Raw genomic sequence first — 16,726 nt, forward strand, 5'->3', positions numbered from 1 at the left:
CAATAAGGAGTCTAGTTGTTGTTGTTATCAAACAAGGGTGGCAGATGACTCAATTAGACGTCAATAATGCTTTCTTACATGGAGAGCTTGATGAAGAAGTATACATGAAGGTTCCACCTGGATTGGATGTACAAGGGGCCAATATGGTTTGCAAGCTACAAAAGTCACTGTATGGCTTCAAACAAGCATCCAGACAGTGAAATGCTAAGTTGTGTGCTGCTCTTAAAACTAGAGGATATAAACAATCCATGAATGATTATTCTCTATTCACTAAGAAAACAGCTGGCAAGGTGGTTTATTTAGCTGTTTATGTTGATGATATTCTTCTTGTTGGAGATAATACAACAGAGATACAAGCTCTCACACAGTTCTTACATTCAACATTCAGAATCAAGGATTTAGGAAGACTGAATTATTTCCTAGGTTTGGAATTCATTTCTATGCCAAATGGTATGGTTATTACACAAAGAAAGTTTGCTAAAGAATTAATTATAGAATTTGGACAAGAAGGGGTTAAGCCTGTTACATGTCCTCTTGATAATACATCAAAACTGCATTCAGATGCAACAAACTTGCTTGATAATCCGGCTGCATATAGAAAATTGGTTGGGAAATTAAATTTTTTAACAAACACCAGACCAGACATTGCTTTCTCTGTCCAGCTTCTCAGTCAATACATGGCATTTCCAAGAACACAACACTGGGATGCAGCCATTCATGTCCTCAGATACATCTCCAAAGAACCAGCTTTAGGAGTCTTGTTGAATAATGATGCAGCATTTCACCTGGAAGGGTTCTGTGATGCTGATTGGGCAGCCTGTCCCAACACCAGGAAGTCAGTTAGTGGCTTGTTATTTTCCTAGGAGGCAGCCTCATATCCTGGAAGTCCAAGAAGCAACAGACCATCAGTTTATCCTCTGCTGAGGCCGAGTACAGGTCACTGAGAAGGATCACTGCTGAACTTGCATGGTTGAGCCGTCTGCTAGCTGAGATTGGTGTGCCTGACATTGTCCCCATACCCGTTAAAAGTGATAGCCAGGCTGCTATACACATTGTCAAAAACCCCGTCTTCCATGAACGAACAAAACACATAGATCTTGACTGTCATTTTGTCAGGGAAAAGTTGATGGAAGGTCTGATCAGCCTATCTTACATACCAACAACACAACAACCAGCAGATCTTTTTACCAAATCCTTGAATGGTCCTCAGTATTTGGAGTTACAGCACAAGTTGGGTATGTCTCAGCCATCCTCCAACTTGAGGGGAGATGTTGGAGATAACCACAGTCAGTTTGTTAACCACAATCAGATTACTAAAGTTAGTTAGGATTAGTTAGAATAACAACTTCAGTTAGGTTGCTACAGCTGTCAAGAAGTTAGTTATAAGTCGGTTTACTCAATTGTATTCCTCCTATATAAAGAGAGATGATCTCCTTGTAATATTCACCAAGTCATAATACGATTCTTTACTTCTCTCAAATTATCTCTGCTTATCTCTCTATACTTTCTATCACTTACATACATACAACAATCTTCATCTTCTTCGTCTCTCTAACCATGGAGGAACTACAATTCCTTCAACAACACACACGCACACATCAAATGGCAAAGCAACACATCTCTAGCAATGATAACACCTCTGAGACTTTCAGAGTAGAATTCCTGCACAGAAAGATCCCAAATGGTGCAATGTGCTAAAAAGCATTTGGTAACCCACCCTGTCCATATAGAACCAGTCTCTCTATCAAGATGCCACAACCACTTTAGCATACTTGCTTGATTCCAAGCAGTGATTTCCTTTACCTGGAATCCCCCCTCAGTCGTACATATACTTTGCTAACTCTTAAAGACCAATTTTCTAATCCCCTGAGCATATCCCCAAAACAGTTGTCTACAATATACTGAGATTGAATTACAAATGGCCTTAAGCAATATCAAACTACCACACCAAAAGTTATACAATCCAAAAATGATGGAATTAATGACCTGTAATTTGCCAGCATAGGACAGAAACTTGTAAGCACATGATTGAACCAACCTTTGGATTTTCAGAACCAGTCCCTCATACATACTTCTAGTGAGTCTAGCAGGGTTAATGGGGAAGCCTAAATACCTAAAGGGGAATCGACCCTCATTGGGTTCTATAGCTGTCAAAATTTGTCGCTTTAGTCACAAGTGAAAAAAATTTATAAAATGAGGGAGTAAAATATTGGAATATTACGGAATAGTATTTCGAATTTTATAGCGTCTACCCTCGATGACCTCGACTCCTTGCTTATTGGCTCGCAAATCACAATACGAAAACTAGTTAGGACCGGAAACCGGAATTTTAAAAACACTTGGACGAGTGATCGGACTCATGAAATGCATGAACAACCTACTCGTACTCCTTAAGACAACAAAAGGAAAATACTCCGCTTCAATCAGTCAAAGAACAAACCTATGAAGTTTGTTGTTGATGATCCTCCAAAATTTCTAGCATATGTTAGAGAACAATGTAAATTAGGGTTTCCGAATCTTCAAACTCCCCTTTCCCTTTACGATCAAATGATTTCTCTTCTCCGTCGACCTTCTATCGTCGATTTTAACTGGCTTTTCGCCGCAATGCTCAAACTTAAACGCTTACAGCCTCATTCTGCTGTTATATCACTCTCTAGACGTCTCGAGTTATCTGGTACCCGACTTGATCTGCATTTCGTTGGCGTCCTTGCTAATTGTTATTGCCACTTAGGTCGTGTTGATTTCGGGTATTCTCTCCTTGCCAAGTCCCTTAAGCTTGTGTATCCCTTTGAGTCTAATTGTGTAATCTTCAACACTTTAATCAATGGTTTGTTCAAAGTGACCAGCTTCCCGAAGCGGTTAAGTTGTTGGATGTAGCCGTCATTAAGCTAGGAATTCAGCCAGATTTATTTACCTATGGTACCATGGTCAAAGGTCTTTGTAGGACCGGGGACAATGTTGGTGCTCTCAAACTGCTCCGACGAATGAAATCTGGCTCCTCTTGTTGTAAGCCTAGCATGGTCATATACAGCACTCTTATCGATAGTCTGTGCAAAGACAAATTTTTAACTGAGGCGCGTAACCTTTTTTCAATAATGAAAAATGAGGGCATCAAACCAAATGTTGTCACCTATAGCTCAATGATACGAGGTTTGTTCAATCTAGGTCGTAAGGGGGAGGCTAAGGACATGTTGGTTGAGATGTTGGAGAGCAACATTTCTCCTGACGTTGCTACTTATAACATGTTGGTTGACATGCATTGCAAGAATGGGATGGTTGATGAAGCGGAAGCCATTATACGAATAATGCATGAACAACGTGTGACTCCTGATGTACTTACCTATAATACTTTACTGGATGGCTATTGCTTGTGTGGCCAAATGGATAAGGCATAAGAGGTTGTCGATTTAATGGTAGAAACCCATTGTCACCCCAATCGTGTGACTTATAATACTTTGATCAATGGGTATGTTAAACTTAAAAGAATTGATAAAGCCCTCGACATATTACATGAAATGTTTGAGAAAGGGATTGCCCCTAATGTCGTGGCATATAGTACGCTTATAGATGGAATGTGTAAAGCTGATAGGATCCCAATGGCACGTCAGTTGTTTAACGACATGCAAATATACAGAATACAGCCAAATGTTTGCACTTATGGTGCCTTATTGGACGGGCTATGTAAAAACGCACAACTCGATGAGGCAGTGACACTGCTCAAGGAGATGGAGTCTAATGGAGTTGCTCCTAATATTGTCATCTACGGTACCCTAATTGACAGCTTGTGTAAGGGTGGCAAAGTTAAAGATGCTGAAGACCTTGTTTCTGATCTCTTATCCAAGGGTTTGGTACCAAATATTAGAATATATACTATAATGATCAAAGGCCTCTGTAAAAAGGGTCTTATGACTGCAGCTGTAGAGCTCCTAACCAACATGAAGCGAAATGGATGTTCTCCTGATGGTGTTACTTATAATACAATTATCAAAGGATTCATTATCAATGAGGATTTGCCAAATGCATTGTGTTACCGTGATATCATGGTTAAAGAGGGCTTTGAAGCTGATGCGAGCACTTTTTCTTTGTTTCTTGACCATTTGTCTCCTGAAAACCCAGAGTTTCTCCAGAAGTTTCTAAATTGACTTGATGATACTTCTGTAGTTTTGTGGAAATATGGTGCTTTTGCTGTATTTGTTGTAAATGTTGTAGTTTTTGTATTACAAAGATTACAAACAAGTAATCTATAAAAACAAAGGCACTAAAACAGAAATGAAAACGATATAAGACGGTATATTATACCCAATCGAATCGTGTTGAACACACTTTCCTTAGAGTATTTCGACCCTATTACCTTTGGGTTACACGAAATCTCTGTAGGATAAGACGATTCCTTTGTCTTAAGGCAAGAACAAAGAACAATGGACAATAAGAGTTGTAGCTTTGTATTATTCCTTTGTTACGTCAAAATCAAAGTGCAACATCATAAGAAATATTTCCTGACATTCCATGTATATATATGCATAATACATACACATACCACACTATTATTGAGAGGATAAGATCGTTGGTTTTATTTCCAACCAATCATTGGCATATACAACCGTCAAAGTTGAAGTTATAACACGCGAATACAAAAAAGCACATAACCCCTGTCGGGGCAATGACACCCCGTTCGGGGACGAAACCAATTCCGTAATTGTCAAATTTTGCTTCTCAATTTTCGTTAAGTGTGATTTACTTTGACCCCGAGTATATGACCCCGATAGGGGACATAATATACTACTACAACACTTTAAAATAGTGTTCCTTATCCACTTTAACCTTATACTCGATAAATCCGGTTATATGAGCGTACCCTCCGTACTCTCCTACTCACATTATATCGGTTCCGAGCTCAAATCAATTTTGACACAAAAACCCAAATACACTTAAATGTCTTTGTGATCAAAATCACCAACATTCCTCCCCCATTTAAGTGTATCCCTTGTTTTCAATTACAACAACAAAGCAACAAATCTATGCGTAAATGGAAGTGTCCCAAGGATTGAACTTCCACATTAGTACATTACACATTCCAAATATTCGAGAATCAAGGTGTCCCACAGATTGAACCTTTCAACCCATATTGAATACATGAAGATAACATACACATAGACTCAAACAACTCTTAAAGTTACAAACTTGACACTATTGACCGCCTTGTGTCCATATCCTTTCATGAGAGTATAGGAGGCCAAGTCCAAGCCTCTTGAAGCGGCTACACTTCACACTCACATAGGTGAATCTTTCATCGTGCACCCACAAAATGCACTTTGTCAAAGATTTCATTAAGAAGTCTTATAACTTCAACCTCTTGTCATGCAGGTCATGCACATACCTTTCGCGATTATAATACATGTGCTTCAATCTTTCATAATAAGCCTTCCACATTGAACTTAGCCTCTAAAATTTGTTAGAGGGAAGTTGGGTATCTTATCACAAAGATCAAGATGGACTTTAAACCCATCCCGATATCCGACTTGTTAACCAAGTCCCTAGTTAGATCCTTTATACAAAGTGATTAACTAGTTATAACAAGATCTCATAATACAACCAAAATCACTTTATCTATGATAGTAAATAAACTGTGTTCTTATAATAACCCGGTGTCGCGATCACCGTAAACACACACATGACTATAAACTGAGTCAAATTACCATCACTACCATAAACACAAGTGACATCGGTTTCAAATTTAAAATAAACCCGTAGATCACTTTACCAAGCCATTTAGCCTCTTTATCGACTATAGCTAGTTGATACTACAAAATCCGACTCCAATGTCAAGTAAAACATATATAGCAAATGCGCTCTTTAGAAGTCCATAAACCAATGGTACCTCCCCAAGCAAGAATACACTACCATCATAGAAAAGAACCATCTACATTGGCAATTCAATTTGCACATACCACTCCTTCCAAACTAAAGGAAAATACTGACATACGACAAACCATAATCCATGGTTTTCTTATATACTTTTTCACCCGCCTAATAGTTTGCTAAAGATGAGGACTAGTTTAACTAGCATTCAAACTCAACTTTAAACCGCAAAAACAATCAAGCTTTTGTGAAATACCGGAGTCATGACACCACTTTCACCATTGGATAAAAGCATCATATTCGCCCTATAGGAGTATTAACCCGAGAATAATAATTATACTCTCACCCTTGATCCTAATACAAGGATCATGTTACCTCCCCCATGTCCTTCATAGAAGAACATGATAACAAAACCACCTTTTACAAGGCAAAATCACCTTTGGTTTATCAAAGATCGACTTGTCATTAACCCTACAACAAATAACAATTGTATAACAAGACTTGTCAATAGTTGTTATATACAATGCTATTGATTTATCTCTTACATGGCTAAACCACCATGACTTCATAATCTCATCATGATCATCACAAACCATCATGCCCGAGATTATACGGTAAAACCAATTATACAAGCAAACTTTAAATGCTTTACACGAGATATTAACATGTTAAAAAATCATAACAAAAATCAGTTAGCATACTAACAACATTATTAAATAACCGATCAAATATCGATTGATAAAAACATCGTAATACTGCACTTATTAAATAATCAATCAAAACTCCTTTGATCATAACAACATAATCCATAAATATTCCATTACAAGTTCCTCTCACATTAGTATCCAATGTGAGATTTAACAACTTGAACATTTATGACACTAGAAGAGTGAGTTTTTAACTTCTCTCCGAACAAACCAAGCTACCTCAGAACCAAATACCGGCCCTCAGTACCGCTCTAAAACAATCAATACACCAATATTTGATTTATATCAAGCTACATATATGTACCTATATGTTACCGCTCAATATCCATATTTTCGTGTATTATATACATTCAAGAGAGTTTACATAAAATACTCATCCCACTTCATATGACTCATTTCATACATTATATAAAACCATATAAAAGAACTTATGAAAACGGTACTAGTATAAATACTAGAAAACAAGCATAGTGAAAACACTACAAACTCCATAAGAATAAATTATCAATCATCAAATACAAAAAGTTACTTAGCTAAAACATAGCCAACACATCACAACTCATAATCAATTTTAACATGATTATTAAAACATTTAATGATCAAACGTCTTAAATAAAACGTTAATCATTATCCATGTGAGCATAAAATTATATGCACATTAATCGCAACAACAACAATGATCATTTCTAAAACAATTGATCAAACAAGCATATTTAATATGATATATTACATGATCAGTTAACAACTCTTGAACATAATTAACACTAAAATTCATCTCATTAAACTTGTTCATACAAAACACTAGGTCAAACATCAATGAGATAAACCTTGACACATGATATGTCTCCTTTCATGGATGAATCTCCAATGTCTCCTTAAACCAATATAGAGTGTCTCAAGTCACCAAAAATCGAAACTTTTTTTTTTTGGTAGCTAGAAAGAAAGGTTCCTAGTGCAAGCTCATAGCCTGTTGTGCCAAGGCATGAGCTCTAAAGTTACAGTCCCTGCGAACATAACTAAAACACAAACAATGAAAGACAGATGAAAGAAGAGTAATATCCTGCAAGATGTTCCTAATATGGTGATGCTTGGCCTGCTTTCCCATCCATTACGTCAAAAGCGAAAGGCAATCAGAGGAAACTTCAATGTGCAGAACTCCTGCCTGACGTGCCCAAGAGATTGCTTCCTTTAATCCTAGTGCTTCAGCTTGAAGAGGAGATTCAGCCCGGCCACGAAGAAAGCCTTCATATCTGGTTTCTCCATCTGGTCCAAATGCAACTCATCCAAAGCCCGCAAGACACGAGTTCTTCCAGCTGGCGTCAACATAGATACGTACCATAGCACAAGACGAGGAACTTCCAATACAATAAAAAGGTCGTCCCGCGCGGAGCATCTGATAGTCGATATCATCTTCCGAGGAAGAAACCGAGACACCAGTCTCAAAACCAGGCGGATGTAGAGGATCATTATTAATTTTATCGGTGGCTTGAAGAACTTCCTTAAAAAGTTGGCGGGTCTTGGAGTAAAAGACACCCGGGTTAAATATTTGACCCCTAAACCGGATGTCATTCCTTAAAGTCCAGAGACTAACCAAGGTCACTAGAAAGTGTAAAACTAGATTAAGCCCATCCTCAAGCTTGGACAGGTAAAGAATCCAGTTAACAATCCAGTCACGAACATCAATAATAGGTGCATGACAGACAGTAATACCCAACCCCGATCCGGCCCAGATTCTTGAGCTAAGAGGACAGTCACGGAAAAGATGATCAAGGGTTTCCACGGAATCACCTGCATTGTTACACAGGGCACAAGAGGAAGCCCAGGTCATATCCCTTTTAACAAACTCACTACCAATCGGTAGGGAACTAGCAAAAAAATTTCAGAGAAGGATTTTCCATGTCTGAGGTCCCGGCAGATTCCATAATTTCTTCCTGCAGAAGAGCTTCCAATTTGCATGGAGCCGAGCTTTGTCCTTTCTAGATCCATGTTCATTGAAATAATCGCGGAAAAGAATACCATATATCCGCTCTTAACAGTGTAAATGCCACTGCTAGTGAAGGGCCAAAAAATCTCATCTCGTGGCTGTGAAGAATGAAGGGGGATAGCCAAAATGTGGTTTACACTTTCTTCCGCAAAAAGTAAGTTGATTAGGTCTTCATTCCACCCTCCATTATTGATGCAGATATCCTTTACACGAAGATCTTTTAAGAAAATAAAGCCTTCCTCAAGAAGGCAATCCTTAGGCTCCGGTGTTCGTCCATTTACCCACTTCTTATCCCACACATTTAGATTAGAGTCAATTCCAGGTTTCCAGCCAATGTGTTCCTTAATAAGAATCGAAACTTGACACCGCCCTAAACCAATACACTTGCTAATGAGCCATACAAGCAACCGTATTATACTGCTCGATTTCTCATTTCGCATTACCATGTATCTTATCAAGGAGGATTCATTAGAGACTTTCAAATCCACCTTGTTGTACATTCAATAATACACCACTATTGTTATACAGTACACACACAATTCTTATAATTGATAGTACTTAACTATTGTAACATCATATGAATTGCAAAACAAACAAAGAGATTACCTCTTAATCATGTCATATAAAAACAGACATAAAAGACGACGACTTAATATTAAACCATATTAAGATTTAAATCACTCATTAAACATGCTCAATGTCTAAAATAATTATCTCATGACCCAAGATATAAATTATTCATACAAGACAATGCTAGCATGCTAAAGTAAGTACATAGTCATATTATAAAATAATGCTTACGACTATCATGATCATACCATAACCGGTATTATTATCATCCATTATCAACAATGACCAATTTAACAAAACATGAACCATGGATATTAAAACCAACTATCCACCAACCAATAGTATAACCACTATTATTAGCCATGTGATCTACACCACATGCATGTCTCTACTTGAAAACAGTTATCTAAGATCATGGATACTCCGTTTTAATTTTCCATACTATACATTATACCACAAATGCATTACACTGTGGACAACCATACCAAGAAGAAGCATTAGGCTGGCAAATGGATAAATAAAGATTCAAAATTCAAACCCATCCACATCATCAAAATAAACAAACACCATTTATCCTTAATCATCATATTAAACTTGATGAAAAATAACTAAAACTTTGCATTTGCTAATGCCCCTCACATGGTTACTTTAGTATAAACCAAACATCAAAGACATGATGCAACAAAATTCACATGATTAAATACCATCGCAAGATTATTATCACACATCATGTACATAAATAGGGAACTTATCTCTTTGAGGATTAAAACCGAGAAACAATCCTTGGTGCCAAACAAATACATGCTCATCTTCAATTTCCAAAGGATTTCCAGAATTTGTTTCGCCAAATGTACATACCCAATCCCATCATCACTTATAGAGTGAAGATATATCCGTTATTGATCTTGTGAATGCACACATACCAAATATGTGAAAATCATCCACAGTCTCGTGCAAATAAACGCAACACACTGTCTTCAAAGTGCACTAAAATTCCAGATTTTGACACCGTCTCGCATACCATTTCGTCATCATCATAAACGAAAATACTCTAAGAATGTTGTAAATGTTGTAGTTTTTGTATTACAAAGATTACAAACAAGTAATCTATAAAAAAAAAGGCACTAAAACAGAAATGAAAACGATATAAGACGGTATATTACACCCAATCGAATCGTGTTGAACACACTTTCCTTAGAGTATTTCGACCCTATTACCTTTGGGTTACACGAAATCTCTGTAGGATAAGACGATTCCTTTGTCTTAAGGCAAGAACAAAGAACAATGGACAATAAGAGTTGTAGCTTTGTATTATTCCTTTGTTACGTCAAAATCAAAGTGCAACATCATAAGAAATATTTCCTGACATTCCATGTATATATATGCATAATACATACACATACCACACTATTATTGAGAGGATAAGATCGTTGGTTTTATTTCCAACCAATCATTGGCATATACAACCGTCAAAGTTGAAGTTATAACACGCGAATACAAAAAAGCACATAACCCATGTCGGGGCAATGACACCCCGTTCGGGGACGAAACCAATTCCGTAATTGTCAAATTTTGCTTCTCAATTTTCGTTAAGTGTGATTTACTTTGACCCCGAGTATATGACCCCGATAGGGGACATAATATACTACTACAACACTTTAAAATAGTGTTCCTTATCCACTTTAACCTTATACTCGATAAATCCGGTTATATGAGCGTACCCTCCGTACTTTCCTACTCGCATTATATCGGTTCCGAGCTCAAATCGATTTTGACACAAAAACCCAAATACACTTAAATGTCTTTGTGATCAAAATCACCAACAGTATTCGTACTGTGCGTACAAATATCCTGAGATGCAAAGAATATGTTCATTGATGTTTTGTGCCAGTCTTCTTTTAAATATTGCTGTGTTTTTTTACTATATCTTGTTGACTGAAGCATTGATCTCTTCTTAACTGAAGCTGCTACCAGATGGTTATGGAGCATGGTGATATCATAAAGGTGCAAAACTCTATGGCCGTTCTCTGTCTTCCTGCGAGACTGATTTACCCAACTCAAGGGTTGCCAACTTAAAGGACTTTTTTAATGTCATTCTTGAGTATATTGCAATAGAGAAATGGGATTTATAGCTTTGCGGTTTTGTTATTTGTTGTTAATTAGCTCCCAGGTAATGGCCATGTTTGGGACAGACCTTGTTGATGTGTTTGTTTTGGCCATGGAGTGAAACTGCACGGCGGAGATGACATATGGCGTAGACATTGGCCTAAGCGAGCTTGAATGATACTCAAAAAGAATTGTGACATTTCTGCTGTAACCTTAGTCCTTATTACTTGTCGCGAATGAATCGGTTCATTAAATTATGTCGTCAAACTATTGGACAATCACCTTTGGTGGGTCCTTAAAAGTAGCTTTCATTCTTTATGCACCAACATTTGACCATCTTAATGTTAGTGATATTGATCACAAGTACATTTAAGTGCATTCGGGTTTTCGAGTAGAAATTGGTTTGAGCTCAAAATCGATATAATGTGAGTAGGAGAGTACGGAGGGTACGCTCATATAATCGGATTATCGAGTTCATGGTTAAAATGGATAAGGGACACTACTTAAAGTGTGGTCGTAGTATATTATGTCCCCTATTGGGGTTATATACTCGGGATTAAAGTATTTCATATACTTAACAAAAATTAAGAAGCAAAATTTGAGACTCGTGGAAATTGGTCACGTCCCCGATCGGGTTTGCATGTCCCCGACAAAGGCTGTGTGACTTTTCTGTTTTGACGTGTGATTGTCTATTATTTGACAGTTGCATTTGCTTTTGATTGGTTGGTAACAAACCAACATGTTGGTTGGTTTTACAAACCAACGTACTTATCCTTTGACTTTGGAGAATATATTACACATATATGCTGTGTGTATATATAATGAGAAGTTAATGATTATCAATAATTATTCTCATTGCTTTTCTCAGTTTTTACGAAACAAAGCAGACTTACAAAACTCTCTATTGTTCTTTGTTCTTTGCTCTTTGCCTTAAGACAAACGAATCGTCTTATCCTACAGAGATTTCGTGATACCCAAAGGCTATAGGGTCGAAATACTCTAAGGAAAGTGTGTTCAACACGATTCGATTGGGTGTAATAAACCGTCTTATATTGTTTTCATTTCTGTTTTAGTGCCTTTGTTTGTATTAGTTACATATTGTAATCTTTTGTAATACAAAAACTACAACATTCTTAGAGTATTTTCTGCATTTGGAAATGGATTCAATCAAGAACATGACTACCAAGTTTGGAAAGTTGGAGAAATTTGAGGGTGTCGATTTCCGTCGTTGGCAAAAGAAGATGCACTTCCTTCTCACCGCTTTGAAGGTTGTGTATGTGTTGAGTACTCCTATGCCGGAGATTGTGGGGGATGAAACTCTTGCGGAAATTCAACGAAAGAGAAACAAGTGGGAGAATGATGACTACATATGTCGTGGTCACATTTTGAATGGTATGTCCGACTCTCTTTTTGACATGTATCAAAATGTTGAGTCCGCTAAAGAATTATGGATCAACTTGAGTCTAAATATATGGATGAGGATGCTTCTAGTAAGAAGTTCCTTGTTGGAAATTTCATGAATTATAAAATGGTTGATTCTAGACCGGTAATGGAACAATACAATGAATTGCTCCGGATTTTGGGACAATTTGCACAACATAAGATGGAGATGGATGAATCTATCTCGGTGTCTAGTATAATAGACAAATTGCCTCCCTCTTGGAAGGATTTTAAACATATGCTTAAACACAAAAAGGAAGAGTTGAGTCTTGTTCAACTTGGTAGCCACTTGCGCATAGAGGAATCTCTAAGGGCGCAAGATGGTGGTAAAGGAAAAGGTAAGGATGTTATGGTATCCTCTTCCGTCAATATGATGGAAAAGGGAGAGGGTTTCAAGAACAAATTTAAGGGGAAGAAACGCCCTTTTAACAACACCAATGATGAGTCTAACAAGACACCGAAAGGTGCTTGTTGGATTTGTGGAAAGACCGGGCATTTGAAAGCAAATTGCAAGGTTGGAAAGCACAAAAAGAAAAAGGGTGCAAGTACTAGCCAAGGAGGACAAGGGTCTAATGACCAAGGTCCACCCACTAATCAAGGTCAGATTTTAGACATTGGTTTTAATTCGGTTGTGAATTATGTACCATTAATTTCTGAGGCATTTTATGTGCAGGATGATGTAGTGGCATGGTGGATAGACTCGGGTGCAACCAATCATGTTTGCAAGGATCGACATTGGTTCAAGGATTATGAACTAGTGAAGGATGGATCCGTTCTATATATGGGCAACGAGTCTACCGCTCCTATTGTAGGTCGTGGCATAGTGGTGTTGGAATTTAGTTCCGGAAATATTGTAAAATTAAATAATGTATTACATGTACCCGGAATTAGAAAAAACCTTGTATCCGGTAGTTGTTTAAGTAAACTTGGTTATAAACAAGTATATGAATCTAATAAGTATGTTTTATCTAAACATGGTGTATTTATTGGATTTGGTTATTATTGTAATGGAATGTTTATGTTGAATGTTGTTCCAAATGAAAGTTCCATATTTATTGCTTCCTCTATGAATGATACTTCATATCTTTGGCATGTGAGACTAGGACATGTACATTATAAAAGATTGGAAACTATGTCTAAAGATGGTCTAATTCCATCATTTAACATGAACATAAATAAGTGTAATACTTGTATGTTGACAAAAATCACAAGGCAATCATTTGGTAATGTGTCTAGGATCTCACATGTGCTTGAACTTATTCATAGTGATTTATGTGATTTTCGCAATTATCCGTCTTTAGGTGGTAAAAAATATGTAGTGACTTTTATTGATGATTTTAGTCGGTTTTGTTACATATATTTACTTCACACTAAAGATGAGGCAATTGATAAGTTTAAGGTCTTTAAAAATGAAGTGGAATTGCAACAATCGGTTTTTATTAAAAGGTTGCGTTCCGATAGAGGTGGTGAATATTATGACCCATTGTATTTTGAGTCAAGTGGTATCATTCATGAAGTAACTCCTCCCTATACACCACAATTAAATGGTGTAGCTGAAAGGAAAAATAGAGTCCTAAAAGAAATGGTTAATTCCATGTTATCTTACTCGGGTTTGAGTGACGGATTTTGGGGTGAAGCCATGTTGACGGCTTGCTATTTATTAAATAGGATTCCTAACAAAAGGAATAAAGACACTCCATATGAACTTTGGTACAAAAAGAAACCAAGCTTGAACTATCTTCGAGTTTGGGGTTGTCGGGCTGTTGTAAGACTACCCGATCCCAAGATTAAAACCTTAGGGGAAAGGGGCATCGATTGCATATTCATTAGATATGCTGCGCATTCAAAGGCTTATAGGTTCTATGTAATTGAACCTAATGATTCTGTTTCGGTTCACACCGTAATTGAGTCAAGGGATGCGATATTTGATGAGAGTCGTTTCTCATCAATGCCGAAGCCAAGGGATCTAGTACCTAGTTCTAGTGGAGCTATTGAGGGAAGTGACAATGTCACAAATCAAGAAGCAACACCTGAAATTCGTAGGAGTAAGAGAAAAAGGATTGCTAAATCCTTTGGTCCCGATTTTCATACCTATTTGGTTGAAGGTTCAAGGGATGGATGTGAAAACTATTATCCATATTATTTTCACATTGATGAGGACCCTAAGACATTTGATGAGGCAATGAGGTCTCATGACTCTTCTTTTTGGAAAGAGGCGGTGAATGATGAAATGGATTCCATAATGGGCAATAACACTTGGGTGCTTGCGGATTTACCTCGTGGTTGTAAACCATTAGGTTGCAAGTGGATCATCAAAAAGAAGATGAAAGTTGATGGTTCTATCGACAAGTTTAAAGCTAGATTGGTTATCCAAGGCTTTAGACAAAAGGAAGGGATTGATTATTTCGATACCTATGCTCCCGTAGCTCGCATTACTACTATTAGATTGTTGATTGCACTAGCTGCAATTAATAATTTAGTGATCCATCAAATGGATGTCAAGACGGCGTTCTTGAATGGTGAGCTTAAAGAGGAGGTGTATATGAAACAACCGGAAGGATTTATTATGCCCGGTAATGAGCATAAGGTTTGTAAATTAATTAAATCATTGTATGGACTTAAACAAGCTCCTAAACAATGGCATCACAAGTTTGATGAGGTTGTTTTATCTAATGGGTATAGACTAAATCAGTCGGATAAATGTGTGTATAGCAAATTTGATGACAACGGTAATGGAGTCATTATTTGTCTATATGTTGATGACATGTTGATCTTTGGTACCGACCAAAATCAAGTAGACCTTACTAAGGCCTTTTTGTCATCAAGTTTTGCCATGAAAGACATGGGTGAGGCGGATGTGATACTTGGTATAAAGATCAAGCGTGAGAACAAGGGATTATCTTTGACACAATCTCATTACATTGAGAAAGTGTTAAAAAGGTTTAATCATGGAAATTGTTCTCCGGTTAACACTCCAATGGATCCTAGTGTTAAGCTTATGCCTAATAAAGGTGAAGCTATTTCACAACTTGAGTACTCTCAAGTGATTGGGTGTTTGATGTATGCTATGACAAGCACAAGACCCGACATCGCCTTTGCCGTTGGCAAGTTGAGTAGATACACAAGTAATCCTAGTCTTGAACATTGGGTTGCGGTAAAACGTGTATTGAGATACTTGAAGCAAACCATGGATTATGGTTTGAACTATGTCGGATTTCCTTCGGTTTTAGAAGGGTATTCCGATGCTAGTTGGATCACCAACATGGAGGATCATTCATCTACTAGTGGATGGGTGTTCTTGCTTGGTGGAGGAGCTATCTCATGGGCTTCTAAGAAGCAAACTTGTATAACAAGTTCGACTATGGAGTCAGAATTCATTGCTTTAGCTGCTGCCGGTAAAGAGGCGGAATGGTTAAGGAATTTGGTTTATGAAATTCCGGTTTGGCCAAAACCTATTCCTCCTATTTCTATCCATTGTGATAGTTCGGCGACCTTAGCTAGAGCTTATAGTGAAGTTTACAACGGAAAGTCTAGACACCTTGGTGTTAGACATAGCGCGGTTCGTGAGTTGATTACTCAAGGAGTTATTTCCGTTGATTTCGTGAGGACACATCATAATTTGGCTGATCACTTGACGAAGGGATTAGCTAAGGACTTGGTTATAAAGTCGGTAATCGGGATGGGTTTAAAGTCCGTCTAGATTTTTTTGATAAGATACCCAACTTCCCTCTAACAAATTTTAGAGGCTAAGTTCAATGTGGAAGGCTTATTATGGAAGATTGAGGCACATGTTATAATCCCGAAAGGTATGTGCATGACCTGCATGACAAGAGGTTGAAGTTTAATACTTCTTAATGAAATCTTTGACAAAGTGCATTTTGCAGGTGCATGATGAAAGATTCACCTATGTGAGCGTGAAGTGTAGCCGCTTCAAGAGGCTTGGACTTGGCTTCCTATACTCTCATGAAAGGATATGGACACAAGGCGGTCAATAGTGTCAAGTTTGTAACTTTAAGAGTTTATTTGAGTCTATGTGTATGTTATCTTCATGTATTCAATA

The 16,726-nt window shown here is 37.5% G+C and overlaps 1 protein-coding gene and 1 pseudogene across 1 annotated transcript; one reads left to right on the forward strand and one right to left on the reverse strand.

Moving 5' to 3' along the window:
• Positions 1 to 2,547: 2,547 nt before the first annotated feature.
• Positions 2,548 to 4,149, forward strand: LOC141645963 (uncharacterized; annotated as a pseudogene).
• A 3,366-nt stretch (positions 4,150 to 7,515) lies between these two features.
• LOC141648743 (uncharacterized) lies at positions 7,516 to 8,996 on the reverse strand. Its single transcript, XM_074457461.1, has 4 exons — positions 8,411 to 8,996; positions 7,932 to 8,354; positions 7,679 to 7,829; positions 7,516 to 7,582 (listed from the first exon to the last, which is right to left on the reverse strand). Exons 1-4 carry the CDS (start codon positions 8,994 to 8,996, stop codon positions 7,516 to 7,518), a joined length of 1,227 nt encoding a protein of 408 aa, XP_074313562.1.
• Between the last annotated feature and the right edge of the window lie 7,730 nt (positions 8,997 to 16,726).

The sequence above is a fragment of the Silene latifolia genome, chromosome 3 (assembly GCF_048544455.1).
Source record: "Silene latifolia isolate original U9 population chromosome 3, ASM4854445v1, whole genome shotgun sequence".
NCBI lineage: Eukaryota > Viridiplantae > Streptophyta > Magnoliopsida > Caryophyllales > Caryophyllaceae > Silene > Silene latifolia.